At 51.9% G+C, this 27,405-nt stretch overlaps 2 protein-coding genes across 3 annotated transcripts in view; one reads left to right on the forward strand and one right to left on the reverse strand.

The window, feature by feature from the left end:
- LOC117642894 overlaps positions 1-13,773 on the reverse strand; it is a 161,868-nt gene extending 148,095 nt beyond the window's left edge. The window contains exon 1 of the mRNA XM_034381518.1: positions 13,330-13,773. The gene's annotated coding sequence lies outside the window, so the exon portion shown is untranslated. The remainder of the gene's footprint in view (positions 1-13,329) is intronic.
- A 746-nt stretch (positions 13,774-14,519) lies between these two features.
- On the forward strand, positions 14,520-27,290 carry LOC117642897 (oxysterol-binding protein 1). Of its 2 annotated transcripts, none has more exons than XM_034381523.1 (13): positions 14,520-14,930; positions 16,379-16,584; positions 16,700-16,956; positions 18,288-18,456; positions 18,537-18,691; positions 23,037-23,150; positions 23,242-23,457; positions 23,543-23,788; positions 23,895-24,042; positions 24,128-24,297; positions 24,378-24,765; positions 24,843-25,013; positions 25,100-27,290. In XM_034381523.1, the coding sequence occupies exons 1-12, from the start codon at positions 14,815-14,817 to the stop codon at positions 24,992-24,994; spliced, it is 2,337 nt and encodes a 778-aa protein (XP_034237414.1). In that variant the 5' UTR covers positions 14,520-14,814; the 3' UTR covers positions 24,995-25,013; positions 25,100-27,290. The 2 variants fall into 2 exon arrangements, with proteins under 2 accessions (XP_034237414.1, XP_034237415.1); XM_034381524.1 differs by lacking the exon at positions 14,520-14,930 and adding an exon at positions 15,477-15,574.
- The last annotated feature ends 115 nt before the right edge of the window (positions 27,291-27,405 follow it).

Below are 27,405 nucleotides of genomic sequence, written 5' to 3' on the forward strand. Positions count from 1 at the left end.
AGCGAGCGAGAGAAAAGATTGAGTGCGTTTCGCTGCAGTTGAGCCGGAATGGCCGAGCTGGCCCCACCGTGCCTCGCGGTGCCTCGCCTTGCGGTCCGCGAAGGCAGGACAGGCGGGCAGGCAGGTCGACCGCGTGGGTCGTGAGCGGGCAGCGCCAAAGCAGCGCGGTGCGCGTCGTCGTGGTCGTCGTGGTGGTCGTCGCGCCGACGCGCTGCGGCGTACAGTGTACAGCCCGCGCCAAGAACAACACACGCGGCAATGGAGGCGAAATGGCGCAGAGTGCAACGCAACGCGGAGCTACGGAGCAGCGCGCACTCTGCGACCTCAGCTCGCCAAGAAGGCTCGTTCCGAACGATGCTTCTCGTCGCTCTGTCTCTGTCGCTCTCGCGCGCCGTTCCGGAGGAGTGTGAGAGAGACAGAGCGACGGCCTGGCCGCCCTAAACGCCAATCAGGTGCGACGAGGCGCGACGTGCGGGCGACACGGCCGGCTGCGTGAGTGCGAGTGCGACAGTCTGGACGCGAGTCGTGCCGGCGGTCCGTTATAACCCCCGAGGGCTCCGCCGCATGTCTAAGTGTCTTCCACACGCCGCACCGCCACACCGCCACACCGCCGGGCCGCGGCCACGCAGTCGTTTGGCGTTGGCGTTGTGAGCCGTGCCCCCACCCCTTCCCCCCGCCTCGTCGCTGAAGGCGTCGGAGCTCGCCGTCGTCGGGGCAGTGCCAGACAGGGCCCCAAACTGCAATCCAAATCAAGGATTCCCCCGCGGCGTTTCAGATAGAGTAGGGAGATGCGGCGCCGGATTCCCGATTCCAGCCCTCCAGCTGCGCTGCAGTCGGACAGAGACAGGGGGCGGAGTCTTTCTCGCTCTCTCTCCCACTTCCGGCGGCCACGGCGTCGGCGGCGTCGTCAGTCGAGGCTGGACGCCGGCAGACTCTCAAACAGCTCCCACGGGAGCTTGTTTTGCCTCCGTCTAGGGTGTCGCCTTCGCGGGGAGCATCCTGCTGCATCCTGCAGGGCGTCCGGGCCGACGCCGCAGAGAGCGCCGCCGTGCCCGAGCCGTGAGCCATCAAGGTGCAGCTTACAGTGCAGCGCCCGGCCAGCCCGAAGCGCCGCCGCCCTCTTCTGCACGTGTGAACTTTCAAACAGCGTCCTCATTACCGAGCAGCGGCAAGCGGCAGGCGCCACGGCCGGCGCCGGGAGCGCTTTAGATACGAAACGGCACGTTAAATAACTGCAAAGGGTCAGGCACGAAGCGCAGCGCGGGGCGGGGCGGGCGGTGCTGCGAATAGCGACTCGGAGCGCTGCTGCGCTGTGCTGCGAATAAAGGAGGGAAACAGAATGCGTTCAACGCGGGGCCGTGGCGCGCCGTGGCGGAGTGGCGCCCATAATGCAACTTAAACTAAGATAGGGGGAGGGGCGGTCCACGGGCCGCGGGCCGCGAGGGGCGCGTGCAGCACGAAGCTCATGATGCGCGGATTACGATCGGCGGCGTGGCGAGGCGGGGCGGGGTGGGGCGTTGGCACGGGGCCGTTACGTAACACACCGGCCGGCCGGCCGGCTGGGACGCTCTCCAGACCGCTCCAGGCCCTCCTCATCCTCGATGCTCTCCTCGGTGTGCTCCAGCAAACGAGCCGCCACACCTGAGTCCAAATGTCAGCGCGCCGTCCCCGCCGGAGTCTCGGGCCGACCGGCGTCTCGGCCCGGGCGTACGCCGGCCGATACCAGCATGAAAGGTTACACGTGCAAACACCGTGTTATGATTGGCGAGCCAAGCCAAACAGAGCGGGGTGGGGCGCCCGATGAATACTTCCGCGTGTCAACACAACTCCCAGTGTGGGCGCGCCGTGTACCGACATGGGCCGAGGCCGGCCGAGGCAGTGCCCAGTGCCACAGGCCGGCAGTCGGATTCCGAACGGAGCTCTCGTCTCTGTCGCTCCCGCAATGATATGGGTCGTTCCGTGACGGCGCGAGAGAGACAGAACAACGAAACGCCGTGCGGAATCGTTTTGCAGTGGGCCAACCGGCCGGCCAGGTCGGCCAGGTCGGCCCGCCTTTCGAAACACACACACGACTCTGTGAACGCCGAGACGGCCGCGAACGACTCGAACTCGAACGGATTCGGACCCGAGAAAAGAAAGCAACAAAATGAAGCAATAACTGGTCGATTAGGGGGAGATTATCTCGAGTACTGAGGGCAACTGTGGGGAAACCGGCAGACAGACACACAGACACACAGACGGACAAAATGTGCAGCTGCAGCATTGCAGTAACCTGGAATTAGACTGCACTGCACTTCGGCCCAGCATCACCGCCCAAGAGTCACTGGCAGGGCTAAAGACCGGCGAAGCAGACAGACAGACAGACAGACAGACAGACAGACAGACAGACAGGCAGACAGACAGACAGACACAGACAGCAGCACAGCGACCGACAGCAGACGAGACAGACAGAACAGAAGCAACAGACGACAGACAGCGCGACAGACGAGCAGCAGACAGACAGACAGCGATGCAATAAAAGGCAGCCGCCCCGCACGATGAACAGAATGAACAGAATGAACACTAAGAGCCCAGACGAGGCGGCCCGCGCTCGTAAACGCAAATCCACAGACACACTCCCACCCCTCCTGCTCCGCCGCTCGGCCAATGAAATCGCGACACGATATCTTCATCATAAACGTCGCCGCGGGAGAGGAACGCTCGCTCTCCAGTCCCGTCCACCAACCACGTGACGCGGCGCCAATTCGACGTCCCTGTGACGTCACACGGCCAACCCCCTCCGCACGCGCCTCTTTTGTTATTATTTTATTTTATCGCCAGTGGCGCGGGAGCGGGATTTCCTCAGCGCGCTGTTTTTCAATGTTCTCAATGGCAGTCGTCGTCGTCACGGCGCGGTTTTAATTTCGGCCGGCCGGCCTCCACCCCGGGGGACTTGGAGGAGAAGCGCGGAGCGCGGATGAGCGCGGGGGTGGGTGGGGGTGGACGGGCGGACGGGCCTCCCCGGCCTGCTCTGCTCGCCCCGCGCAGCACGCGGCACGCCGCTGCCTTTTACCAAAACACACAAAAAACCGCAGCGCGCGCAGCGGGGGCTGTGTGAGTTTTAATCCCATTTATTACCCGGCTGGTATGCGAGCCCCGGCATTCCGCGGTTCGGCGCCGTCGCACACTCACACACACACACTCACACAAGAGCACTCACACACACACACACTCACACAAACTGGTCGTCACCGGGGTCCGCCCACGCGCTCGGCACGGTGGAGCGCCAGCAATGCCTGCCTGCCTGCCTGCCTGCCTGCCTGCCTGCCTGCCTGCCTGCCCCGCGGCGAGGCCGCCCAGCCCAGCCAGCCGCCCAGCCCGGCCGCCCCCGGAGGGTAGGCAGCCGGCAACCTGTTCGCCGCGCTGCACCGAACACCTGACGAGCCGTGAGCGCTGGCCGCGCTGGCCGCGCTGGCGCAGGCGGAGACCCACGCTGTCACGGTGTCACGGTCACGGGCCGCGCGTACCGCGGCGCAACCTCCCTCTCTCGCACTCCTAGAGTATCCCATGAGGGTGCGAGAGAGGCAGCGACGAAAGCACTGCGGTCCCACGCTGTCGCTACCTCGCTGCTTGCTTCGGGGCGCGGTGGGCACGCATCGCGCGCGCCGCGAGCACGCCGAGCCGCTCCCGGAAGGCGGTCAAGTACGAGTCGCAGGCCAGGCGCGGCAGAGACGGACCACGACGGCCTGGTGTGGTGGCGACACGGAGGCCCCGGGGGCACCAGGCCATCACCGTGCCACCGCGACAGGCCCGGAATGTGCGGCGCCATATGGTGTCGGTGTCATCAGAGAGAAATGGCGGAGAGGGGGGGGGATCAGCCGTCAACGAGGGCATTGTCACACCTAGCGCGCCTAGCGCCTGGCTGACATGGGCACCGCGACGCACCGCGAGGAGAGCGCGGCGCGAGGGCAATGACCGCCGCACCGCCATCCCGGCGCCGTCCGTCGTTCTATATGCTGGCTTGCGCGGCTTGCGACACTTCCACACTGAACGGCGTCCCGCCCCGTGGAGGCCGCGGTTCGAGCCCCGCCGCCGGCCGCGCCCCTTTTCGATCCCCCCGTTCTCGGACTCGGTATATCGCGGTGTAGGCCGCGCCGAGGCAGGCGGGGCGCCGTCGGCATGCAAAGTGCATACTAATCCCGAGGCGGCGACGGCGCTGGCCCGACGGGTAGGGCCCGAAGGGTGCATGGCGGGGCAGCTGGCTCGACGCCCTGCCTCTCTCGGACGCACGCGGCGTGGCGTGCAGGTGCGAGAGAGACAGCGGCGAGGGCGGGGCGGCGGGGTGCAGGCCGTGCAGTGTGGCAGGCCGGTCGCTTCGTCGCTTCGCTTCCTATGCATGCCTTTCTCTATCTCCGCGCCGCTCCACGCTATCTCCCTCCAAGTCGCCGACTTGGCCCATCACATCTCCCTCCCCCGACGACTCCCAGACGTCACATGCGGGGCGCGGAGCGCGGCGTTCGGATTGGGACAAGTCTCGTCCGGGCTTTAGACAAAGAGACGCGACGGCGCGGACGGGCGGACGGACGGACAGACAGACAGACAGACCGGCTTGATGTTTCACGTACATGCGTCCTGTTCGTTTCTTCGGTTGAGGGGTCGACTTTATTACACCGAGTGCAGCCCCAGCCCCAGCCTCCCCTCTCCCTCTCTCCTTTTCGTCGCGACCAGCAGCGCCACGTTGCCATGGCAACGCGGCCACACTCTCTCACACAGACACACCGACACACCCTCACAGACACACACACACACACTGGAGCCGTGACCGTGATCCTCAGGACGCACGGATGGGATCGCAGAGGCCGGCAGAAACTTGGCCAAAGTCAGTCACCTCCACTGCGAGCCTCGGGGTCGGGTCGGGTTGCCTGCGCGGCGCGCGGCGCGTCTAGCAGCCTCATTCGGGACAGTGCTTTCGTCGCGCTGTCTCTCTCGCGCCGCCACGAAGCTCCCCGCGAGTGCGAGAGAGACGGAGCGACGAAAGCGAGGACTCAGCCTGCAGCGCGCTGACCAATGCACGCCGTTCTTCACGAGTGCGAGCGAGACAGAGCGACGAAAGCGAAGTTCAGAATCACCGCTCCGCAGCGCCACCAGCGTGTCGCTTTGCAGCAACACCGTTCCGGTTCCGGCCGATTCCAGATTCGGCATGTTCCTGTTCGGCGGGTGGCGCTCCGGGCGCGGCGTGGCGTGGCGTGGCGTGACTGGAGCAAACGTCAACCCCGGTTAACATGTGTATCCCATCTCCCATCTGGAGGCTCCAGGCGGCCCGGATAGCAGGCGCGGCTCCGGCAGTGCTCCGGCAGCGCTGCGGCGCCAAGGGACGCAACGCCAGCAACGCCGGCGACGCCCTGTCCCTGTCACGCCCAACCAAGCCACTCCACATCGTGGCCCGGGGATACATTACGCTGTAGAGTCGCAGCTTAGAGCGGAGGAAGCAAACGGCGAGGCGGCAGCGCCGTCTCCACGCTCGGCGTCGCTCGGCGTGCAGGTGAAGCCCCCCCCCCTCCCCCGGACACCAAAAGGCAGCCCGCGGCCCTGACGAAGACTGATTGCCGCCTTGGAGCGGAAGGGGGGGGGGCAGGGGGTACAAAGGGGGAGGGCGTTCGCCAACTGGCTCGCCAGAGGTCACTGCGGGACGGGGTGGCGCGGCGAAGGGCGCCAGGCCCTGCACTGTGGAATTAGCTACGATTGCCGCTAGGGAAATCGTCCTCCATAAGCAGACGACGGCCGGCCACGTCGCCGTCCCGTCAAACTCGGTCATCAGAGCAACCCTGTCTCTCTCGCTCTCGCTGTTCTCGCCGCCGTGCGTCGCCGTGCGTCGCGCACACTAGCGCCGCGTTCCAGCCAGAAGCGCGGCCGAAAAAGGGAACTATTAAAGGTTTTTGTTGCCTCATTGCGGCCTGGGGGTTTACGGCGTAGAGGCTCGCGGCCCGAGGCCCGGCGCGGCCGTACCGCGGTCGTAACGCGGAGCGCGACGGAATGTCACAGTGTCCCACAACGGGTACCACCGGCCAGCTGCCGCCGCCGGCAGGCTGGTGAGTCGTTTTCGTCGCTCTGTCTCTCTCGCACTCATAGGCCGCGCCGTGAAGGTGCGAGAGAGACGGAGCGACGAAAACGGCTCTCGGAATCAGTCTGCAGGCTGGACGCGGCGGGTAGCGTCGCAGCGCGCTCTGTGGGTACAGGTGCGACCCGCCTCATTGTCTCCTTGCAGTGTACGCGCAGCTACGCGCAGCCTGCCGCGTATGGTCACACATAAAACCCTGCGAAAAAGAACGGCAAAAAGGTACGAAACAAATAAGCACCAGGCTTCGCGGAGCGCGAAAAAAATTCCCTTGTCATGGAATGTCGGCGGCATTCCACCTCCACCGGGGCAGGGCGCGGCAGGGCGCGGCAGGGCGGCGGCAGCGAGCGCGGACGGGCGTATGTGTCGCATCGCTATGCACACCGTCACTGAGCAAACAGAGCGCGCATACACACACACACACACACGCACACACAGACGGGCAGTAACCGACCCACGCAAAAACTGCACCACCCTGACAAAGACGGCGACGGGGGACCCGAACCCGGCCGGCCGGCCGGTCAGACAGACACGGACGCAAGCAGACGACGAGAAAGAGCTGAAAAACTCGACTCTGATGTCATCGGGGCATCGGGGGCCGCCGCGCTGCTTGCCGCCACGGGAGCCGAACGAGTGCCGTGGCGGCGTGCAAGGCGTGCCACTACACGCACGTGGCCAGCACGCCAGTGCGCCAGCACAAAGGCAGGATTGACCAATCACAAGAAGCCGCGGCGCACCAGTGTGCGAGTGCGTCCGTGCGTCGGCTTGTGCGAGTGCGTCCGTGTGTCGGAGTGTGTGTGAGCGCCTCGCCGATAACGAGGTCATTTCCCATAGCCGAGGCCCGCAGCGCCGGCCGCGGGGCCGCGGGGCCGCGCTCCAGCAGGCCTCTGGAGAATAAAGACTTCCAGCGTAGGGGCAGGGCGGCAGGGCCTTGCCGGGGCGGGGCGAGGCGATGCAGCCACCGTAAATTTCACAGTTCAAACAGCCGCAGCCGATGGGCAGAGTCGCTCTGTCTCTCTCGCACCCCTCGCGAGTGCGAGAGAGACGGCGCCGCTCGCGCTGCAGCGGAAGAAGGCTTTTCCGCGTGGAAAAGCGGAGCGGCGCGGCGGAAAAACGAAAATAAACGTGAGAAAATTGGGGGCAGCCCGGCGTGGCGATGGCGGCGACGCGCGGAGTGATTCGGAACAGCGCATCGTCGCTCCGTCTCTCTCGCACCCCCACGGGCCTACGGGACTCCTCACGAGTGCGAGAGAGACAGACGCTCGGCTTTTTTGGCGGCGGTGACTCGCGCTTTCTCGCTCGTGCAGTCCGTCGTGTGCAGAGCAAAACGATCGCTAATTACGGCGTGGCATTCCAGTTTCCAGTGTGGGTGCGAAGGGGATGCTGGGACACGCGGCCATCCATCTTGGCGGCGTGGCGGCACTGTCACTGCACTGTCGGGGCGGCACGCCACGCGGCGCCACGCGGATATTAGAACGCTGACACAACTCAAAGGGGTGCTCTCGCCTCGGCTCGCCTGCCCCGCGGTCGGATAGCCGGCTTGCTGGCTTCCACCGGCACTATCACTGATAACGCACGGCCTGCCTGCCTGCCTGCCTGCCTGCCAGCCTGGCCAATCAAACAGACGGCAGGGGGAAACTTTGCTCGCCGCCGACTGACAAGCGTCTTTATTTCCGCTTTGCAGGACTGCAGTGAGATACTCACTTCACATACCAACAACTCCCCCCCTTTTCCCAAACGCGCACACTGTAGGCCATGTTCACACGCACACTCACACACACACGCGCGCGCAAGGAATGCGCGTGGAGTTAATTCGATCAGGTAGCTCCAGTCTCCTTTATTTCCTCTCACACACCGTTTTCATTAGAGGAAAATAATAATCACACACTCGTAGGTCCGCCCCGCCCACTCCACGGTTTGTGCAATCTGCATTAATTAAATTTCCTTAATTCCCCCGATTCTGCCTTTCGGGGGGACGCCGCCGCGCCACCGCGCCGCGCCTGCAGGATGTCCGAGCAAGACTGTCTCTCTCGCACGCGGAGTGCGCTGCAGGAGGAGAGAGAGAGAGAGAGAGAGAGAGAGAGAGAGAGAGAGAGAGAGAGAGAGAGAGAGGGCAGACAGACAGACATCCGAACAGTGCCCTGGCGGTGCGAGAGAGACAGGACGACAGACTGCAGCGGGCATCACGATACCCGGCCAGGACACGCCGCCAAAGAGGTCGCGTGCCCTGGACTCCATGGAGTGACTCCAGCACGGCGCGGCCCAGCACGGCTCCAGGCAGGCGGCGGTCATGAATCGAAGCCGACACGACATAGACACGACACGAGCAGCCCAGGCCGCCGGGCCGGCATGCACACCGCAAGGCCCCGGACTCCCACGCCAACGGCTCCTCTCTCCGCCGTCAGGACATCCAGGACATCGGCCAGGCCATCGGCCAGGACATCGGCCAGGCCATAAGGAAGCAGGAACAAAAACACAGCGACCTTTCCGTCCCCGACCAGCGCCGTCCATTTATCGGCATCGATTTTTTTTTCGGTGTCTGCATCACAAAACCTGCCCCTCCCCTTCTGTCAAATTCATCAAGTTGTTAAGGGGGATGCCCAAATATGGCACATGCCGAGGCACGGGCCTGCTGCCTTGCCTGCTGCTTCGCGGCGGGGCGCGGGGCTCCGGGCCTACCGGTTCTACCGTCCCAGACGAACGAGCGTGCACCCATCACAACACCGGCAAGCCGAGCCGAGCCGGACCGAGCCCAGCCGAGCACAGCCAGCCCTCGTCAGAGGACGGCCTTGAATTAAGGCAGACTGACCGGGTGCCCTGCCAGCGCCAAGCGCTACCGACTGCAGACTGCAGCACTCCCCCCACCACGCCTCGGACCACGCCGCGCCGCGCGGAGCTCGGACACTCGGCTCGCCCAGTAAATGAACGGGGATAAATTGAGGCATTACTTCGACCTTGCCGTTTCGTCCTGCAGACTGATTCCGAGAGCCGTTTCCATCGCGGTCCCTCTCACAGGGCGTCCCGTGTACGTGCGAGAGAGACAGACTCTCGGAATCGTGTCTGTGATACAGCAGCAGGGCGGTGTTGGGCGCGGCGAGGCGTGTGACTGTGTGACTCACAGCCCGGCGCCGCCGCCGGTGGGCCTAAACGCGGCGAGGCGGACGGACAACGGACAGACAGACAGACAGGACGGCAGGGCGGTCAGCACACGCGCCAATGGAGCCCAAGCGGAGCGCGGTTCCAAAAATCAGCCAGCTCGCTGTGTTAATCGTCGAATCGCCCCGGGACGCCGCGGGCGCCAGCTATTGGCACGGGACAAATTATGGCCCACGATGACGTCACTCGGAGGGCGGCGCACGCGCTGCACGCGCTGCACGCGCCCACACAGGTCGCCGTCGACGAGTACCTTCCCCCTCCCCACCCCTCCCGCCGGGAGTGTTATATTTGATGTGCGTCGAGTGGGAGCTAGCGCGGACGCGGAGAGTCCACACGCCGTGGGAGGCGCGAAGGAGCAGAGGAGACTCTTCCAGACGCTGCCTGGCGTAGCACCATAAGGCGTCGCTCGGCCGGCGCGACGCGGCGCCACACTACTCTTTAGCCACACCTGAGCGATCATCCTACTTTGGCGGGCGGCGAGGCGCGTGCCGCCAGTGTGCCGCCCGTCGCGCTGACGTCGCGGACGTCCACGTCTCCGCGGGTCAACGAAACGAGGAGGAAAATGGACGCTCCACTCCACCCACAGGGCCTCCTCCGCGACCTTGGCGAGCCGCGCGCCGCGCTGCGGTCCGCTGCTGCAGTGACGCCGCCAGCCTGCCGCCTTTTATCGCCAACACTTTTGACTTTACTGCGCGGCCGCGCGGCCCGGCCGTCGACGGGGTGCAGCCCGGCGCTCCGTGGCTCTGTCTCACTCGCACCCCTACGGAACGCCCCACGAGTGTGAGAGGGCCAGAGCGACGGAAGGGTGGTTCGGAGGCAGCCACGGCGGTGGGTTCCATAGGGTTCCCTTAGGTTCCGCGTTGGGCCCCTGGGCCGCGCTCGAAGAATTCCTGCGCCGCTGGCCTTCAAGGACCGCCGCAAAAGTTATTACCAAACGCACCCGCCCGACTAAGTTGGCCTTTTTTGCCTGCCGGCCGTGCGGGCCGTGGCGGCGAAAGCCTGGCACACTGGTATTTGGCGGGCGAGACACAACAAGGGAGGCTGCGGAAGGGGAGGCCGTGCTGCGTGGTCACGTCGCTCTGTCTCTCTCGCACCCCTACTGCACGCCCCGTGAGTGCGAGAGAGACAGCGACGAGTGCCCCAAGTCAGCCTGCAGAGAGGCCCGCACGGCCGAGGCCCGCAGTCACTTAGGGCCGCACAAACGTACATTGTGCTGCGAGGCTGCCAGAGTCAAAGAGAATAAAAACAGAGGGCCGACGACACGACGGCCTCGACGGGGGAGAGGGCGACCGGGGGGAACGCGAAGCAGAAAGGGAAGGCAGCGCGCATGCCGGCCGGCCGGGACCAAGCGTTTTACATGTGTCTCGTTTAATTGTTGGCAAACTACTAATGAGGAAGGAGGGAAAGGGTGAGGAGTCGAGGACAGGGGGACGGGGTGACCAGGTTGGACCATGCAGCACACCTTGGCCACCTCGAGGTGGGGCCGGGCAGGGCAGGGCAGGGCAGGCCGACAGCAACTGGGTCGCCGCTGGGCTGGGTCGTCCTGGCGACAAGATTAAGATACCCACACCCGATCGTACGAGCGTTAGCGGGCGTTAGCCGGCACAGCGCCCCGCCGTGCATGCACTGGCCTTGAGACTCATACACACTCTCTCACACACATTCACTCACACTCACACACACACAAGCACACATACGACTTTTCGTCCGCAACCACGGCGTTGAAATTCCTCGCGGGCATACAGTCTGTCGAGCGACGCCTCGCCACGCCGCCACGCCCCATCCGCGCCTCGCCTAGGCTCTGCAGGCTGCTAGCATTCCGAACAGAGCATTCGACGCTCTGTCTCTCTCGCACCCCGGATTTTCCACCAATGCATATGCGGCATGTTGCTCCACGGGCACAACGCGCACAACGCGTCCGCGATGCAAAAGCCATTTGCACTCGGAGGCGCGGGGCGCGGGGGCGTCGGAGCACTAGTGGCGTGGCGTGCTGCGCGCAACACGCGTCTTGAAATCGAAAGGTCCATTTCGTAAGCGCGTAAAGCGGCACTAGAGGCGTGGGTTCGACCCGCGCCGACCTCTCCGGACACGCATGAAAATCAAAGTGCTGATTAGGCGCCGCCAATTAAAACTCTTCGCTCAGACAAAAGCAGCGGGGCGGGGCGGGGCGGGCGCATGGCTGGATGGCCGTCCTGGGCGCCCTGCCAGCACGCCGGCAGACTACAGACCACGGTCATGGGCCGCCGGGGCCGCCGGGGAGCCGCCACACTGCCGCCACGCCGCCACGCCACCGCCCGGGTCGGGTCGGGTTGACGGCGGCCATGCGCGACCCAGGGGCTCCCTCCCACACACCAAAACAAAGCCCCTCCGCCCCTCCCCTCTTTGCATATTTCTTTCCGGCAAGTTCGTGCCGATACGCCGCAGCCCTCGCTCAGTGGCCTCCAGCCACGCACCAAGTTAACCAAAGCAAACACTCCATGAAGCACTCAGTTTTATGGCAGGGAGTCGACTGCAACTGCCCTTCCCGGCGGCGCCGCCACGCCGCTACCGGTGGGGGGGACGCGGAGTACTACGCGGAGCCACGCGGGGCCCTTGCCAAGGGCCGCGCCAGCCCGGCCAGTGTGTGCGATCGGAATAATAAATTGCGAAATAAAAGTCGACCGCGCGAGTTGAAATAAAGAAGGCGTGCAGTTCGTTCACTGGCAGTGCGTTTTGCGAGCCCCGCCAGCTCCGCCAGCCTCGCCAGAGCTGTGTACGGCCAACTCGTCTCGCACCCAGACCCAGCCCAGGCGGTACCGACTCGAACCCACCTTGGTGGCCGCGGGCAAACCGACATGCTCAGTGACTTGTTGCGGCGTGTATCTGGTCACAGCCCTGCCCCGCCCTGACCACGGACACCAGGGCACACCAGAGCGCAACGTGCACGCAAGGGGTTGTTTGCCCTGCCGCACTCCCACCCGGCTAGCTCTGTCTTGTTTGGTCGGTCTTTCTCTTTTTTGAAAACGACCACGGCACACACACTGCAAGCACGCGGCGAGGCGCAGCCGGCGCAGCACACAAATAATTGCAACGAAGCAAGAAGGGGGGACATGAGGGCGGGCAAGGATGGCCGAATCGTTCCCTCCGCTTTCTGGGCATGAAGGAAACCAAGTCTCTAGGTACGCGACTGAACCGCTTACTGCCTTGGAGTGCTGCGTCGCAGGGCAGTCGTCGCCAGCAAGCTCGACGTCGAGCGAGCCGATCAGCGGGAACACAAAATGCAGGGCCACGCAAAGCGCGCCAAGCGCGCAGCAAAGCGCCTCGCCGCTTGCATTGGCACGGCCTCTGCTTATTCTTCTCCCGCTTGCGCTGCTTGCGACGCTTACCGCGAGGCGGTGCCGCATAGCTTCGGCACAATCGCACATTCGTCCCGACTAGAGGGCGCCCCCATCGAGAGGCCAAGAAAGGGAAAGAGTCTCCGCCACGCCACCCTCCAACTACTCTGCTCCCCGCGCACGGGCTGTCCGCAGCCGCGAGGCGGAAACAGACTGGAGTCGCGGGTCCCGGCCGACTAATTTGGTGATAATCTCTCGACTCGCCCTATTTATTTCGGCCGGCCGGGTGTTATCGCGAGTGAGAGAGACGAGAACAACGACAAAGTCGACCAAACTATCGCCGATGGGATGTAACATGGATGTCAGCAGGATCCACCGAGCATAGGGAAGCCCAATGGCTGTTGGCCACTTTAGTGGTTTGCTGCTCCGCTAGAAGGAAAATCACAACAAGGACCATCAAAAGACTGCACATGGCCGGGGGAAGGACCAGGTCAAACGCACAGGAGGGGAAGGTTAGGTTAAACCTAGGTGAGGTAAGGAGTGAAGATGGAGCGGGGGATCCAGAGCCGGCTTGAGGGGGGTAGAGCTCTTTTTGCCCACCAATAGGAACAAAGTGTGGCTTTTTGCCTACCTTTCAGGCGGCTATCAAGGGGTCAAGGGGGCATTGTCCTTTTGAACCTGGGATGGGCGGGGGGGGGGGGGGGGGAGAGAAAGGGGACAGTCAGCTGTGGGTCGAACAGCACCGCACCGCCAATCAGCTCTCACCTTGTGTGTCACAGCCAAAACGCATCCATGCAGGTCCTCCAACAGCGGGACGAGGACACAGACAGCAGAAGGGACGACTTGAACGGAGGAAGTAATTTATCCAATCCCTTTCTGGCAGGCACCTTTCACTACACTTTGATACACCAATCGGCACTTGCTTCTCCTGGCGATACACTGTGTCGCAGGGTTGTCCTGGGACAAGACTTCACCACACTCAGCACTCACTTCCAGGCCGATGAACTATCAAGCCTGCGCTGACAGTCACGCACACGAACACGCAGATGCCAACACTTGACCTGCCACACTCCTTGCGGAGCACACCCAACACACCCACCCACTCACGGACGCACGTCGGCCAAGACGAGAGCCGAGCCAAGCCGGGACGAACGCCCACGGGCTTACGGACCACTCCGAACCGCGGCGCGAATCGAACTGAGCGCGCTGGCAGGCGAAGACCGTGGCAAGCCTGCTGCTCCTGCTGCTCGGCTCGGCGCGGGGAAGACCGGAGAGGGGGGCGGGGCTCGCGGCCTGGCGGCCTGGCGGGGCGCTTGACACCACCGGCTCGGCTTCGGGCGCAAGCTCGGCTGTGCTCGGCTCGGCTCCGAGCGTTCGGCGAGCTCGCTCGGCACGAACGGAAGCCGAAGGGGTCGGAAGGGAGGCGAAAGGGATTGGGGGAACGGGATGGGGGATGGTACGGGGTCGGGGATGTGGAGGTCGGGGCCGAGGGGCCGACAGGCCGAGGGAAGGGCCTCCTGGAGAAGCAAGACCAAGGGGGTAGCGGAGCCACGAGGCTGCACTGCAAGGCGAAGGGGAACGCCCGAGAAAAGAAAAGACAAACCGCAGGGACGGAAAGAGACGGCAGGACAATTGAACAAAGTTTTGGTTGGTCATATTCAACCACCTAAATGAAATGCTGACGGCTTTATATGTGGCGACCTGTCCTCTTGTTCTTCGTTTTTGCCAGTTTTGGACACCGCCACTTAATGCCGCACGGGCCGCATTAGCAGCTGATTAGCAGTCAGTCGTAAAAAGCTGGGCCCCTGGCAGGTGGAACGTGGAACGTGCTAACGTGTCGTCAGTCGTGCCAGATTCTCATTTCAAACTGCGCGCCACCAGCCACCGCCTTGCGACTATCGACGTCACCCCTTCCTTTCCTCCCCTCCCCTCCCTCCTCTCCCTCTGCCCCCAAGCGTCACTCTTTTGTTTCTTTTGGTACACGGTTAAAGGTGGTGAAAATACAGCTGAGCATTCAATTCGTAAACATTGTTTCCAACATCTTTCATCTCTATCTAGTTCTGCTCCTCTTTTGGACAGTTCTTCAGAAATTTCTGCTTCAAACATTGATGTTTACTGCCCGATAATGTTAACTTGACGTTGTATGGCCTGTGCTGGAGCTGCCATCTTGGTTAATAAAATGGTGGTTGATATCCGAGTTACGTGGAACAGTGTTCCGAACCTTTGAGTAGACAGAACAACACCGTCAACATGGATCAAAAAGCTGATCCGGAGATGAAAGGGTGGTTGTCCAAGTGGACTAACTACATTAAGGGATATCAGCGTCGTTGGTTTGTGCTGTCAAATGGATTCTTATCATATTACAGGTATGTGGCACATAGAATGAAATGGCTATAGGCCAATTCAATGACATTGTGAAAGTTAGGAATAACTTTATGCCGTGTTGGTTCAGTTTACTTGAACTTTTTGCAAATGCGAAATTCCCTTTATTTAACCTTGAGTGAATGTACCTCATGTACTTTGTCGCCGTCCGCCCATCTGTCCATAGGTTTAGAGTGACACTGTCATCCTTTCCTCTTAGATCTTTTCAGCCAAAATGATTAATCACACATTGGTTTTATTTGACTTCGGTTAAAAATAATTGATAAACTTTTCATGCTTTGAATGGGGCATGATTGTCATTCTTGGTTGTTATTACTGTTTTAGGTTGTTTCCAGAATAGTTGTGTAATATGACATCACCATATTTTGAAACACACATCAGTACTGCTCCTGTTTATCCTAGGGTGTAAATAAATTAATAAAATTTTAACAGACACAGTTACATACATTAGTCCTGTTTTCCCACACGTCAAGTTTGCACTGCAGATATATTTTTCTCTCTCGTCCGGAAATTGTTTCCCCTCCCTATCCATTTCAAAGTAATGAATAAGTACTTATTTTAGGGAAGAAAGTCCAAAGGCTCCTAAGCTTTCCTTTCGAGCGAGGAGGTTGCGGCGGACTCGTAGTGAGTAAGTGCGTGTGAAAGCCCAGCGTGCTCCGCCACCCCTCTTGAAGTTTATGGGTATCACTGCATGATGAATTTTACGCAGACAGTGTTTAGGAGATTATCTTAACCTTTTGTGTGTTGCATTCTGCTCATTTACCTCATACTTGCTTCATCTAAAATATTCCCAAATTACTTTCTGTCTACTATGTGCTGAACCAAGCTTCTAAATTGTGTGGTAATTTTGTACCGAAAACTCTAGGCACATAATTATAGGTTGACACTCAAGTGAAATGCAGAGGAACCTTAAAAAGATTTTTTTTTCACTGTCCCAGAGGACACAGCTTCTCTGTGTTAGCAGGCCACCCTGTCACTCTTGCATTTGCAAGCACCTTGTGAGGCATTATATGGAACGCATACATTAACTTGATTTTGCATGTCAGTTAGCCAAGCAAGAGCTAAAATCCATTGTACTGATCTTTCTCTTGCACTTTTGTATGACACTCTGGCAGCTGCTACTTTTTGAGGTTCTGCTGTTTGTGTTAGATTATGAAAGAGTTTTTGTATTTTCTACAATATTACCAAAGGAAATTTATGTAAACCACCAAGCAGTCTTTTTTTTCTTTTTCTTCTTTTTAGACCACTTTTATTCATGTGGTGGTGTTGTACTGTTGTGTGGTCACATATATTCAATTTCATTAGATATATTCTTTTATGTCTATTCTGATTGTCATGTTTAATGTTTGTGTCTGTATTAACAGAAAATTTTTATTTTGGAAGGTCAAGTGAAAGGAATTTGACCAACCGCACTTCTGTGTTTCGTTTACAGAAATCAGGCTGAAATGGCGCATACCTGTCGGGGTAACATCAGCCTTCATGGTGCCATGATTCACACAGAAGATTCCTGCACATTTGTTATTTCAAACGGAGGCACACAGACATTCCACATAAGAGCTGCTAATGAAGTGGAACGACAAAGATGGGTGACTGCCTTGGAGCTAGCCAAATCTAATGCTATAAGAGCCATGGAATCAGGTAAAATTAATTTTCTTAACCCTTACAGCCAGTCTTTGGTTCTTTTCTAGTGTAATGAAAGAACATGTGCCTACATTTTTACCCACATTCTTACTCATATTTTTATTTATTCCAGATGAAGAGGATGAAGCAGTTTTGCAAGAATCATCTCAGGGCCAGGAAGCTGAATTAGCTAATATACTGAAAAATTTATCTGCTCGCTTGGATGATTTACAATCATGCAATGATTTAATTGTTAAACATGGTACAGCTCTTCAGCGATCACTATCAGAGCTTGAAACACTGGAAACTGCAACTGATGTTCCATCCAAAATCAAGGCTGTGAATGAACGAGCAACGCTATTTCGCATTACGTCGGCAACTGTGATAAATGTAAGTATTTTAAAAACATGATGGAAGATAAAAGGGAACGTCTACAAATTACTCGAAGCGTTTTGGGGACGAGTTTAAATACTGACGGCTAAAATTAAGGATATCTGGTGCCTTATCACTGTTCATTATGAAACTATTAGTTATTCTCTCATGCCTCAAAGTTTCTTCTTAAGTACCGATAGGTGTATTCCTTTTTTGTTCAATTTGTGGTTGAAAAACTCAAGCATTTGGACCCGCATACGTTAACACAAGACCTCAGTTTGTAATGCTTCTCATCACCGCGTCCTGAGTGCGGGAAAAGTCAGGAGGTGGTTCTGCAGTTCGGCTCCGCAGGATTTCTCAGTGCACCTGTACTCTGCCGCCCCTCCGTTGGGGTCGGGGGCCCACCTCCAGGGGCGTAGGGGCGGCGGCGAGCGGAGGCCAATGGGTGTGTGGGGGAGGGGGGGGGGGCACGGCTTGCATGGCGGGAGGGTTCGCTGGGCGAGGGGCGAAGCGGGTAGGGAGGGAAGGGCGAGGTCCGCAAGTGCTGTGACGTCATAGCGCTGTTTGAAGCTGTGTTGCCACCACACGCGAACAAAGTGCAGGCCTAAATTGAACTTGCTTTGTCTCGATTCGCGTCAACAGCATTCGTCCCCGCCTTTATTTGGCTCTTAAGTCACCCACGTATGTTGTTTGGAGGGAACATGTCGTAGTTAAGGTCGGTTTGAATAGTGGCGTTAGTTTGTTGTGTCGGGTTGGGGAGGTCGGGTGACAGCTGCCGTAGCAGCAGAATCTTTCTCGTTTCTCTAGTCGTGTGTTAGAACTGCGCATCGTCAGCGTTTGCTTCTTCTTGAGGCGTTGGTGCTTGTTTTCTTATCTTCGACGAGTAAGTTTTCATGCCTCGGGAATTTTCGTCTTATCCTGCAATAGTCACCGCTGGGCGCTGTGTTAACGGGTAGACGGTCGTTTCGATGAAGGTTATGGGCCGCCACGACGTTGCCGTTGTTTGTAGTCAAATGTCAAGTTGTTAATCGGGAACCATTGTCACATTCTTCTGTTTCGTCTCACAAGTATCAATCAATGTGAATCATTTGATATGCCAATTATTTGATGACCGTGTCTGCACGTTGCTCTGCTTGGTGATGCTGTATTATTGATTCTTTTTTGTTGAATGAGACAGAAATTTGGAAATGGCATTGGGTTTAGGAGGTTCTAGTGATGCAGTGTAGCCTAATGACAAACAGTTTATAATAATTAAAAACTTGTTGATTAATTATAGTTTTTCTTACGTTTAGTTTGGAGACAAAAGCATGCTGCTTTCTTTCTCTTAGCATTTTTTCATTTGGTTGCAGGCATGTGCAGATTATTTGCAGCTTGCCCAATCTCAAGGCCGAAAATGGCAGAAGATGCTTCAGCATGAGCGCGATCAGCGACTACGACTAGAAGAAATTGTGGAACAGCTTGCAAGGCAGCACTCTCACCTGGAGCAAGCTGCCAAGGATCATCAGACTCCGAGAACTAGTATGTGGCCCATTAAAATTTTTATCTTGGTAGTGTTTAAATTGTTTGGTTGATGTTTGTGACGTTCATCTTTCTGCTAGGTATGCCCCATTCGTCACCATCTGACGAAGACGAAGACAACGAATTTTACGACGCTCAGTCAGATCAAAGTCATTCAGAAAATCAACAAAACTTCATCATCAAAATCCCAATGGGTCACCGCAGAACATCATCTGCCGCAAGTTTAGGCTCACAGGTACTGTCCCATCAACATCCACCTCCTCTTGCATCTGTGCGCCATTCCTCTTTCTCTAGTCCTGTCGCTCCTCTTGTTCGGTCTCATTTACAGCATAGTAGCCTAGACTCACCATGTATACGACATAAGAGTGAAAGTTCTTCACCTATTACCTCAGACCGCAAACTCAAAAGACACCGTCCTCTATCAACTTCATTTCTAACCGAACATTTTGCTCATCTGCTCTCTGACAAGCCTAAACCTAGACGAGAGTCTGCTATATTTTACCGTCCATTAATAAACTTAACAGATCCTCCTCCTGAGAGAGACCTTCCCCGTGCTAGTAGCTGGAAAGCTGAAAGGAAAATCAAGCATAGGCGAAACATGAGCGATGAATTACGTTTAGATCAGATAATATTCCCCAGACCAGCTCAAGTGTTAGCAGAAAATGCCTTTAAGCCATGCTCAGGCAGCCCATTGGATTACAGTAAGACCAGAAAACAAAGCAAACATCTTCATCTGAAATCATGATGTAGCATTCCTTTCAAGTTGTAAGAAAATTTAATTAGCTTCATGCAGCTGAATTGGCAGCTACAATCTTCAGTTCATCTACAAAATACTTGAATCAGTAACCTATCCTGTATTCTTAGTGAAGGTGTAGTGCTTCTGTTTTGGGGGTGAAGTAGGACCACAGAGCAGAATTCTGCTCCGTGGTCTGGGAAGTTAAAAAGTTGCATATCCATTCATAGTAAGGAAGGTTTCACACTATTATCAAAGAACCAATATTTGTGGAATGTACAGCTTGTAACAGATCATCAGTATTGCAAGAATTCTACTTATTCCATTTTAAAATTGCAATTATCAATGATCTCTGCATGAAAAGTTTGATAAGTACTAGTATGGTTCCAGTGCACGTTAGTCATGTTAGAAAAACAATCACTTTTTCCACACCCTCTTGTCATTCTTCTGTGTATTTATGGACATTATACTGTGTGAGGTAATAAGGCATGTCTTTTCCTTTTGTTATTGACTGACTTCAATCATTTGTGTTTTGCTCAAGTGGTGGAACTGTTCTTCTTTATGCATTGTGTATGCCTGCTTGTCTAATAGCATTTCTCTTGCTGTAGCTTTTGTCTGAATAACTTCTATTCCATAGTTCACTTTCATTATTTCCCAACTACTTCTGCAGGTATCACTCAGCTTTAATATGCCTTACTACTCTTCTTTTCACATATTGTAATGTATTTCCATGCTGTGAATGTAATAATTTTGGTTTTAGATAGACTTTAGCTATCTGCCATTGATGACTTGTGTCTTAGTGAGCATTTCTATTGTTATTCGTAACTGTGCTAGAGCCCGGTTGAGAAGTCAATTTTCATAATTGTCAAAAGAAATAGCTTTTCAAAATATACTGAAGAGTGCTAATAGTTCAAGAACTAGATTTGAGGCACCTTAGAGTGTTTGCAATGTTACTGCAAATTGGAGGGTTGATGCCTTGCTCATGCACTGTGCCTTCTTAAATTTAAACAGCACTTATTTTAAGTTTTGTTCTATAATTTGGCTAGTGCTACTAAATGTTGGTGTTCCAAGTAAATGCCAGCATTTTGAAGAAAAAAAAAGGGAAAAAAAAAGAAACACTGGACTTATTACTATTAAAATTACACTCTTAAGTCACATAGAAATATGTTCAAGTGCATACCCTTTTGTTTTGAAAGAAAAAATATTGCTACAAGATTTTAAAGACTTACATTCCACAACTTGTTTTTTTTGTTGTTTTTTTTTTTCTAATGGAAAAACAAATTGTTTACTGCAGATCTGTTTTTTGACTGACTAAATTAGTAGCTGCTTGGATGAAATGAGGAAGCTTTCAAGACTGTTAACATTTCCTGAACTCATCTTCAAATGTATCATCAAATGGGACAATGGCTTTGATTGGTTCTTTCCTCTGCTTTGTCTTGTCTGCTAAATGATTCAAATCGTTGTCTGGGGTCTGGGGATTCAGTGATTGCTTTGCATTATCTTCTGGTGTTTTTCTTCTGCTGCTCTTTTATTCCCCTCCCAAATGGGCACTTTTGTGAAGATACTTCCACTGGCAGTGTAGAAGCTTAATGCGCTCACTGAAGAATTGTCTGAGTCTTGCAACATTCTTCAAGTAGCAAAACTGACTTTCTGATATGCGCTCAAAAAATGACCTCATTTCAAAGAAGTATACCAAATGACTTTGTTTGCTCCCTATGTATTCTTTAAGTCTTAGGTGTAAAATGTTGATCTCATAATGCCTTTAACTTATTCCATCCATTGCCTGAAATACTTCCCTATATTGTAGAGTTTCACATCCTAACTGAGAACTTAATTGATGAATACGAAAGTGATACTTGGTGACTTATTTCTTCCGCGCATTTTTTGTGAGCGCGCAGTTCCGCCACGCGCGGCTCCTTGCAAGGCTGAGGTTTTACTTGGCGGGACTGCATGCGTGCAAAAGTACAACTCAATCACGTAGTAAGACTATTTAGTTTGGTTTATTTCCAACATGTATATTTGGTTGAAAGTTAATCAGCCTACTGAAAGGGGACTTCCTTGATAGTCAATTAGTATTGTGCGATCATAATCATTTGTTCTCTCAATGAAAACAGTATCTCTGTGATAGTTTAGATTTATTAGAGGCTAGAAAAGATTTACTTTTATCCTGGTCTGGAGCACTGGATTAGATTAGTGCAGAAATTGTGTTGCTAGTTAAAACTATGGCAAAATAGTCTTATTAAGATCCTTGAAATCCAAGAGAGTAATGGGAACTCAACATAACCACTCTATACAGAAGACTCCAAAATTTGAAGTAGCGTGGCAAAAGATGCACAGGATGAAGCTAATGCTTTCCAGTGTCATTTTACATTCCATACTCTTTTGCTGCCTGTTTCATTATGTTGTCATTTATTCTTGACCTGTACTCTAATCCTTTCTTTTGTCAGTAACAGTGGAAGTCAAAAGCAATAATTTTGAAAACGTTGGGAAAGGCATTGTATTGCTTATGTTACTAAATTTATTAGGATGTAGTTTTCTAACAGTACCCATGTCTTGTTCTAAAAAATAAAATATTTTCTGTAATTTAAAATGTGTTGAAAATGTCAATTAAAGTTTTACAACCGATTTTGAGGCAGCTTTAGCCACGTTGGGAAGATTGTCCTATTATACATGACTGTGTCTCATTGAGCTCTCATTTTGCTTTTACAAATGTCTTGCTTTCCTGCAACACAGAATATCAGTCTTGGAATCAAGGTACTTATCTTCTTTGCTGTGTTAATTTATTAGAAGCATAAATTGCATTTCTGGCTATTGTTTGTTTTTTGTTTCTTTCTGAATCACAGTTTTACTTTGAAAGGAAGGAAAGGCTTCAGCTTGTTTTTGTGATCAATCCATCTTAACCCATTTTATTTTCTCTATCCCATCTTACATTTGAGTTAAATTTGCAGCCCCTATTTATGCTTGGTGCATTGATTGTGTCGATGGCTTTCACATGATTGATGATTGACATTGGCACTCAGCATTTCTGAAGTTCTCTCAATGAGATGCAATAATGTTGCTGGTTAACAATATTACTATGTAACTCAGTCTGTACATACATGTATTTTGCACTTATGATTTGAAGGAGCTCTTATCTTGCTCTTGTAGACTCAACTTTATCTTATCTTATTCTAAAGACGATTTTGCACTTGCATAAAAGATTGCCTGCTACTTGCTACATTGCTTTTAACTTGAAATGTCAGGTTTCTTATAGATCTTGTCCTTATCCTTGCTACTGCAATACATCAAATGCTTGTTTATGTATTGTTGAAGCAACCCCATGTAAAAAAGGCTGCTTTTATTCTGGTTTAAGACCTTTTTTGAAATGTTACAAGCGTATATTTCTTTTGCTTTTCACTAGATTCCTGGGAAATAATGCTAACAAGTTCTATCAGATTGTATGCTTTCACTTGTTTATAGACTTTGTTAAGGCCAAAGCCTTGTTCTGTCTGCCTGTTTCAGTTTTTCACACATGTGTCAAGTTGCACAAAAATGTACATATATGGTCTCATTCAATTAAAAGAAACATCCTCTCACTTCAGGCACATAGAGAATCGATTTTCAATAAACAATAAGTGTGAAAATTCTGTGATGATGTGGCAATATGCACAACAATTGCATTCATGTAGTGTCCAGAGAGCTGTTCTCCACTAATAAACAGTGTATATATTTTTAAAGAAATTATTTGCGTACTGCACGTGGTATCCATGTCATGTATAGATGGCTCTGAAAAGAAAAGTTAATCATAGTTTGTTAGCGTTTTTGAAGAATCTTCTGTTTATTTGCTTATTGTGTTTCATTTTTGCAGGGAGCCGATAACGGCCCCCGAGACAGCCAAGACGAAGCCTCCGGCTCAAGCAGTGATGTTGATGCAGAAACCAAGGTGGTTGTCATCAGCAGTGGGACTAATGCGGAAGCTGGGGTAAGTTTTTATTATCAGTAACAAATACACTGATTTTAGCCGGTAGGATTTTGTAACCAAATTGTCATTGTCTCAAATGTTGTATTTGCAGTCAAGTCAAAATAAGAAGGAGAGCTCTGAAGTTGTCACTAAAAAGGATTCAAACAAAGCCAGCAGTTGCAAAAGTTCTCCCAGCACTGCTGTAGGACCGCCTGCTGTCTTGCGCAAACGCCGAACGAGAGTGCCTGACAAGCCCAACTATCCTCTCAATTTATGGAGCATAATGAAAAACTGCATAGGCAAAGATTTATCCAAAATTCCCCTTCCTGTAAGTTTTGCACATTGTCTGGATGTTGGCTTCTGCCATTCCATTTTAAGACGAAGTAATATTAACCTTGTTAACTATCTTCCAGGTAAATTTCTGTGAACCTCTTTCAATGTTGCAACGTGTAACAGAATCCTTTGAGTATTCGGATATTTTGGATAAAGCTGCATTGTGCACTGACCCATGTGAGCAGATGGCTTATGTTGCAGCATTCACGATATCTATCTATGCAAGCACTAGCAACCGTACAGGGAAACCATTTAATCCTCTTTTGGGTGAAACATTTGAATGTGATCGAACATCTGACTTAGGCTGGAGAGCTATTTCAGAGCAGGTAAATAAGTTTAAAAATATCATTGCTTCACTTTTTTTTTTTTTTTTTTTGAGGGGTCTAATTATTATTTTCTTACTACTTACCTCACTGTGTTTCTTGAATGTAGGTTTCCCATCATCCGCCCATGGCAGCACAATTTTGTGAGGGAAAAGGCTGGCGTGTGTTTCAAGAAGTGACAGTAACTTCCAAATTTCGAGGAAAATACTTTCAAATTATTCCTCTTGGAACTTCTCATTTGGAATTCGATGCCTCTGGTACAAAATTTATTTATTTATGTTTTGGTTAAACTAGAGCACATTAGTTTTCTGATTTGGAGTAAATTTATTTGTTCTGTTTCAGGTAATCACTATACATGGCGTAATGTTACCACCACTGTGCACAACATCATTGTTGGTAAACTTTGGGTGGACCAGCATGGTGACACAGACATCATTAATCACAAAGATGGAACTAAATGTCACTTGAAGTACATCCCTTACAGTTATTTTACCCGTGATGCCCAGAGGAAGGTTCGTGGCTCAAAGTTTTTGCTGTTTAGCCTGTACGAGGATTCTAGATTTTAATTTTAAAATGTCCCTTTGCCCTGTAGGTTAAAGGCTGCGTGATGGACAAGGATGAGCAAGTTAAGTGGGTTGTAACTGGAACTTGGGATGAAAAAGTTGAAATTGCCCCAGTTACCAGTGTAGAAGGGGACAGGAGCAACCCTGTGTACAGAACGGGCCCGTACATCACAGCGTGGTTGCGTCGCCATCCGCCACCAGAAAGTGAAAAATATTACAACTTCACAGAATTGGCCTGTCAATTAAATGAGATGGAAGAAGGTGTAGCTCCATCAGATTCTCGTTTGAGGCCTGATCAGCGTATGATGGAGGAAACACAGTGGGATGAGGCGAACTCTGAAAAAGTTCGTTTGGAAGAGAAGCAGAGAGCCGTAAGACGAAAGCGAGAGGCAGATGCAGAGGCTGCAGCTGCTGCAGGTTTGTCTCATTTGACTGCACTGAAATCTTTTCCCTGTCAGACTGGCACTGTACTTTACTTCTCTTTTTATGTTTAGGACAATCATATCCTCCGTACGAACCAATATGGTTTAGAAAAGATAAAGAACCTTGGACTGGACAAATTTGCCATATTTATCAAGGAAAATATTGGGAGTGCAAAGAAAAGCAGCAGTGGGATATGTGTCCAGACATTTTTGGCAATCCTTGATGAGCCTCTTTTGCTAATGGTAAGTGAGACTGGGCCTGGGCTCTGTTTGATGCAGTGTTTTAATTAGACTTGTGGTTAATTATGATGGTCACTTATCCCTGGCAGGTGGTACATCTCTCTCCCAGCTACGAAGCAAATACTGAACATCTATTGAAGTCATTTACCATTAAGTTTGTAAGACTACTTGTGTAAATATTGTATTTAAGAGCTAGGCATTTAAATATACACTATTGTAATTTTGTTTTGGGGGAAATTATGGGGGCTAGCTAGGTATATTCAGTGAGTTAAACCATCTTTTAATTTTTTCCCCTTACCTTCAAAGTTTGTAAATATTTTTGTTAAAGTGGGACAGTTATGTAAGAATTTTGTGAATAACCATGCAATTCTGGATGGTACATGTTTGTATTTCCTCAGTACTTGCTCAAAAGAAAAGTATCAGAAGTCATGCTGGGATGATTGCAGAGAAAGAGTAACAAAAGCATGCTGTTACAACAGCAATGCTTTACTAATGTGGAATCTTGAAAATAATGTACATTTTATTTTTTCTAACAGAATCTTTTTATACTTTCATCTCCTAGGTACAAGACTAAACTAATTGTTATCATTGATTCACTCCTTTGGTTTACTCTACAGTTTATCTTCTGAACAGTGACTGATTGCACTTTGCCTTGAACACTTTAGTGGAATGTCAAGGAATGCAATGTTGATGTTTTGAGGATTTACATGTGGGAGTTCAAAAATTTGGCCTGAGGCAAATTCTGAGGATTGAAACTGCAGTCATGCCTCTTGTCAGAAAGAAAATAAAATAAAAAATAAACAATAAGGAAAGAAATTCTAGAGATTCTTTTAGTAGGTGTGTGTGTATGATGGAGAATATGTCCAAGCATGAGGTTTCATTTGTTCACTTTTTCTGACTGTGCAACAATATGTGATAGCCTGCTTGAGCATGTGTGTCCAAATATTTCTTTGTACTTGTTCTAACATGACCCCTGGTACTTGGTAGTAATTGTTCTTTTTAAGAATATTCCTTGTCTGTAGTATTGTGATGAATGGTTCGTTTTGTGATTTATGTTGATTATAAATGAAGCATCTAGAACCTGTAATGACTTCCACCAACACAAAATATGTTACGGATCATTTACATTTTCATTTGAAAGTATTGCTTTAAGCAAATCTTGTTTACTCATTATCAATACATGAGCATTCTTAATTTGTTTCCTCATTTTGTTTACTTCAAAAAATAAAAAAAAGAAAATAGCATAGAGGAGTTTCCTGGGAGAGACATGTTAAACAGGCATAATTTAGTGTTGACCAGTTAACAAGATCTATTTAGTAGGCTGCCTTATTAAATTGAATTATTTGACATACTGCTTTGCATTTTAATTTGGATTTTGCTGTTAGTTTCACTCAAATTTGACTTAAAGTTAAATATTTTATGCATTGCTAATGTTTGCAATGGCAGCGACTCCTTTGCCCATTGAATTTTGTAAAATCCAAGCTGTGATAACGTTATTGATTTAAAATAGGTTTCTTCTTTCTCTCTCTCTCCCTTTTGAATGTAGAGCCCGGTTGAGAAGGGACTTGCTTCATTAGGTTGAAGAGGTCATCATTCCCGAATCTCATTATTGTCTGACACTTTCTCGTGATTTTATTATTTGTGCATATTTCGAAGCTTGAGGAAGAGGAAGAACGGGAATATGTGGAAGTGCCTTATTGGAACTTGGGATTGTCATCTTCTTCCTAGTTAAGAGACCCCTATTTTAATTGGACCCTGCAATCAAGATATGTTGTAGAAACCTATTCACGGTAACATTATTGCACTCTGATAAAATCTTTTCATTCATGTTATGTATTATTTTTCTTGATGAGCTGTTTGCATCACAAGAAGTGGGGTGGAGCATGTTTCTTCATAAAATCTGTTCTTTTCATTTTATTTCTTTTAGATCATGAATTATGTTAGTTTACTTTCAATAAGTTTTAGAATGGAACTAACTTGCTTTTCTTTTGCTGTTGCCTTGATTCTTTTAATTAAGTACTGTACCATGTTTGAGCTGTGGGCTGCAAGTCAATTTCTGTGCTAATAATATGTAATTGTAACACATTTTTTATCTGTTATGGAGGCAAGAAATTGTCTTCATTGGATCCCAGCGAAAAGAGTCATGTGAAAAATGGTACCAGCCAAACGAGATACACTTTTGCTAATCATGTGTCTGCTTTAAGAATGGTATAGTCATTTGCTGCTGTGAACTGATTTACATGTGTCTACATCATATATGTTAGATCATGCTTCAAAAAAGAAGTTAGGAATGAATTTTTGAAAAATGTTTGAGGTATTTTTAACGAAGTTCATATTTTATTCTGTACATATGTTGAAATTATATGCTTTATTAAAGATTATTATTATTATACAA

The sequence above is a fragment of the Thrips palmi genome, unplaced genomic scaffold (assembly GCF_012932325.1).
Source record: "Thrips palmi isolate BJ-2018 unplaced genomic scaffold, TpBJ-2018v1 HiC_scaffold_16, whole genome shotgun sequence".
Lineage (NCBI taxonomy): Eukaryota > Metazoa > Arthropoda > Insecta > Thysanoptera > Thripidae > Thrips > Thrips palmi.